A 3727-nucleotide genomic window follows, 5' to 3' on the forward strand; every position below is an offset into this window, starting at 1 on the left:
CACGAACCCTAAGCTACTCTCTAGCCAACACACTAAAAAAATATCACATGAGAATGGATAAAATAAAAACAAAACAATAGAATACAAATGTTCCTAAAAAGAAAAGAAAAAAAACCTATTGTTGGTTAGAGGATACACTTTGGGTTGCCTCCCAAGAAGATCTTGATTTAAAGTCGTGGCACAACGAAAGATCCTTGATTACTCAGACTTCATCAGGGTGATATGCGTCAACCACTTCATGAACACTCTCCGCATGCCCTAAGTAGATCTTGATTCTTTGCCTATTGAAAGTGAAGTTTGCACCCTTCTTGTTCTCCGACTCAACTGATCCATGTGGGAACACTTTAGTAACAAGGATTGGCCCAGTCCACTTGGACTTGAGTTTGCTCAAAAACAAGCGTAGCCTGGAGTTTAAAAGAAGCAGCAAGTACCCAACCGCAAATTCTCGCTTCTCAATCTTTTGGTCATGGTAGTTCTTCATCTTCACTTTGTAGATGGTTGAGCTTTCATATGGTTTTAGGCAAAACTCATCAAGCTCATTCAACCCGTTAAGTCTCTTTTCCACTGCTTCATACCAATCCATCTTCAGTTTCTTTGTCGCCCACATACCCTTGTGCTTTAACTCAACCGGCAAGTGACAAGCCTTCCCATATACAAGTTGGTATGGAGACATACCTATGGGGGTCTTGTATGCATTCCGGTAGGCCCAAAGAGCATCATCAAACCTCTTTGACCAATCCGTTCTATTAGCATTCACTATTTTTGACAGGATCTGCTTGATTTCTCTGTTGGACACCTCAACTTGCCCACTAGTCTGTGGATGGTACGGACTTTCTATATTGTGGCGAACCCCATATTTCTCCAATAACCCTTTGAATAACTTGTTGCAAAAGTGAGATCACCCATCACTAATAATGTCCCTAGGTGTGCCAAATTTGGAGAAGATGTTCTTTTTCAAGAACGCGGTGACACTCTCCCCTTCATTTTTGGCAAGTGCTATGGCTTCCACCCATTTTGACATAATCTAGCGCCACAAGAATATATTTCATCCCATGGGAACTCATAAACGGGCCCATAAAATCAATGTCGCATACATCAAACAACTCAATTACTAGCATAAGATTTAAAAGGGAGCTTTTGCCTCTTCGAAATTCATCTATCTCTTTGGCACCTATCACATGGCTTGGCAAACTCATGAGCATCTTGGTGGATGGTTGGACAATAGTACCCACACTGCAAAATCTTTGGGCTGTCATGATACCACTATGATGCCTACCCACAGGCGAGGAGTGGCATGTCTCCAAACACTTACCATCTCAACTTCCGGCATACAACGGCGAATAAGCCCACCTGCACAACTCCAGTATAAGTAAGGCTCATCCCAAAAGAAATTTTTCACATCATGCATGAATTTTTTCCTCAGATGGAAGGACAAGTCTGATTGGACTATATCACTAGCCAAATGATTTGCAAAATAAGCAAACCATGGAATCAAGCATGAGAAGCGGCTAATACATGCTCATCAGGGAAGGTATCATCAATTTTAGCCTTTTCACCCAACTCTCGCATAGCTTCATCCTCTAATCTGGACAAGTGATCGACAACTTAATTTTTAGTCCCTTTTCTATCTTTCACCTCAGAATCAAACTCTTGCAGTAGTAGCACCCATATAATCAACCTTAGCTTCACATCCTTCTTTTCCATCAAATACCTCAAAGCGGAATGGTTAGTATGCACTATAACTCTCGTGCCAAGCAAATATGAGCGAATTTTTTCGAAAGCAAATACCACCACAATGAGCCTTTATTCAGTCACAGTGTAGTTCTTTTGTGCTTCATTTAAGGCCTTACTAGCATAATAGATGGGTGAAGGATTTTATACCTTCTTTGTCCCAATACCACACCAAGAGCAACCCCGCTAGCATCACACATTACCTCAAATGGCTTACTCCAATCTAGGGAGAGAATTATGGGCAGACACCAACTTCTCCTTCAACTCTCCAAATGCCTTCAGACAGAATTCATCAAAATAGAATTTACATTCTTTCTCAAGTAACTTGCAAAGAGGATGTGAAATTTTTGAGAAATCCTTAATAAACCTTCGGTAGAAGCCTGCATATCCCAAAACAATTCTCCCACCTTTCACAGAGATGGGTGGAGGAAGTCTCTCTATAAACTTAAATTTTGCTCGATCAACCTCTATCCCCTTCTCTGAGATGCGATGGTCCAATACCATACCTTCTTTCACCATGAAGTGACAGTTTTCTCAATTTAGAACAAAGTTGCAATTGTCACATCTTTTGAGAACCTCGGTCAAGTGACTCTATCAATGATCAAAAGAGTCTCCAACAACTAAAAAATCATTTATAAACACCTCAATAGAGTCCTACACCATATCAGAGAATATTGACATCATACATGTCTGAAAAGTAGCTGGTGAATTACACAACCCAAAAGGCATCCTCTTGAATGCAAACTTCCCATAGGGGCAAATAAAAGTGGTCTTCTCTTGATCCTCCGGTGTAATATAGATTTGATTGTAACCCTAATAATCATTAATAAAATAGTACCATCCTTTTCCTGCAAGTCTATATAACATGTGGTCCATGAAGGGCATAGGGAAATGGTCCTTCTCAGTCCATGCATTCAATTTCCGGTAATCCATACAAACTCTCCATCCAGTCACTGGCCTCAATGGAACAAGCTCATTACTCTCATTAGGCACTACTGTTATTCCCCCCCCCTTTTGGGCACACACTGAACAAGGCATTACCCAACTACTATCTGCAATAGGATATATGACTCCGGCATATAACCACTTAATGATCTCCTTCTTCACTATCTCTTGCATAAGTGGATTCAACCGTCACTGGTGCTCAATACTTGGCTTGTGATCAGGCATGAGTTGGATTTTGTGTGAACAAATACCGGGTGAAATCCCAATAATGTCCTCAATAGTCCACCCAATGGCTCGTTTGAACCTCTTTAAAACTTCCAAAAAATACTCTACTAGTTGCATATTCAAATCTGATGCAATGATTACCAGCAAAGTGTCATCTCTTCCCAAGAATACATACCTCCGATGAGGTGGTAGAGCCTTAAGCTTTAATTTTGGGCCTCCTCAATCGATGGTTTCGTGGGTGGAGACTCTCTATGCTTCATATCTAACTTCAATTTCTTTGGTTTGGACCGAAATTCACCTTGTTCAAGTGCCACAACCAACGACCCGTACTCTTCGATACCATCACTCTCAAAATTCATGATCACTGCCGCTAGTGCCTCAAAACCAAGGCACTTTTTGATTTGTACCTCAGCGTACTTTCAACCTTGTAGGATATAGCAGATAACACTTGTAGCTTAGCACTGTGCTTCATGGACCTACAAATGTTGAAAGTTGCTTCTTCATTGTTCAACCTAAACTTCATCTGTCATTTTTCCATATCAATCAAGACGCGAACAGTAGCAAGGAACGACCTCCCAAGAATAATAGGCATCTCAAAATCCATCTCACAGTCAAGAATCACAAAAGCGGCTGGAAATATGATTGACTCCACCTTTAGGAGCACATCATGGAGTATCCGGCCATCAATAACTGCATCACAGTAGGCTTTAGTTCACCCAAACCTAATTTCTTATAAATGGAGAGAGGCATGATATTTATGCTTGCACTAAGATCACATAGTGTTTTAGCAAAGTGTAACAAACCGATGGTACGTGGAATAGTGAAA

At 40.8% G+C, this 3727-nt stretch overlaps 1 protein-coding gene across 1 annotated transcript; it reads right to left on the bottom strand.

The window, feature by feature from the left end:
* Positions 1 to 202: 202 nt before the first annotated feature.
* On the bottom strand, positions 203 to 3260 carry LOC101262435 (uncharacterized). Its single transcript, XM_004243911.2, has 3 exons — positions 3200 to 3260; positions 1313 to 1350; positions 203 to 880 (listed from the first exon to the last, which is right to left on the bottom strand). The coding sequence occupies exons 1-3, from the start codon at positions 3258 to 3260 to the stop codon at positions 203 to 205; spliced, it is 777 nt and encodes a 258-aa protein (XP_004243959.2).
* Positions 3261 to 3727: the final 467 nt, after the last annotated feature.

This window comes from Solanum lycopersicum, chromosome 7 (assembly GCF_036512215.1).
Source record: "Solanum lycopersicum chromosome 7, SLM_r2.1".
NCBI classification, from domain to species: Eukaryota; Viridiplantae; Streptophyta; class Magnoliopsida; order Solanales; family Solanaceae; genus Solanum; species Solanum lycopersicum.

What these genes read in the sequence shown, in the direction of transcription:
- LOC101262435 (XM_004243911.2), bottom strand. Translation starts at nt 3,260, where the DNA reads ATGAATTTTGAGAGTGATGGTATCGAAGAGTACGGGTCGTTGGTTGTG. An exon ending in GGTTGTGGCACTTGAACAAG is followed by an intron (nt 1,351 to 3,199) that starts GTGAATTTCGGT and finishes GGAGTTGTGCAG; the next exon opens with GTGGGCTTATTCGCCGTTGT. An exon ending in GTATGCCGGAAGTTGAGATG is followed by an intron (nt 881 to 1,312) that starts GTAAGTGTTTGG and finishes TTTTGCAACAAG; the next exon opens with TTATTCAAAGGGTTATTGGA.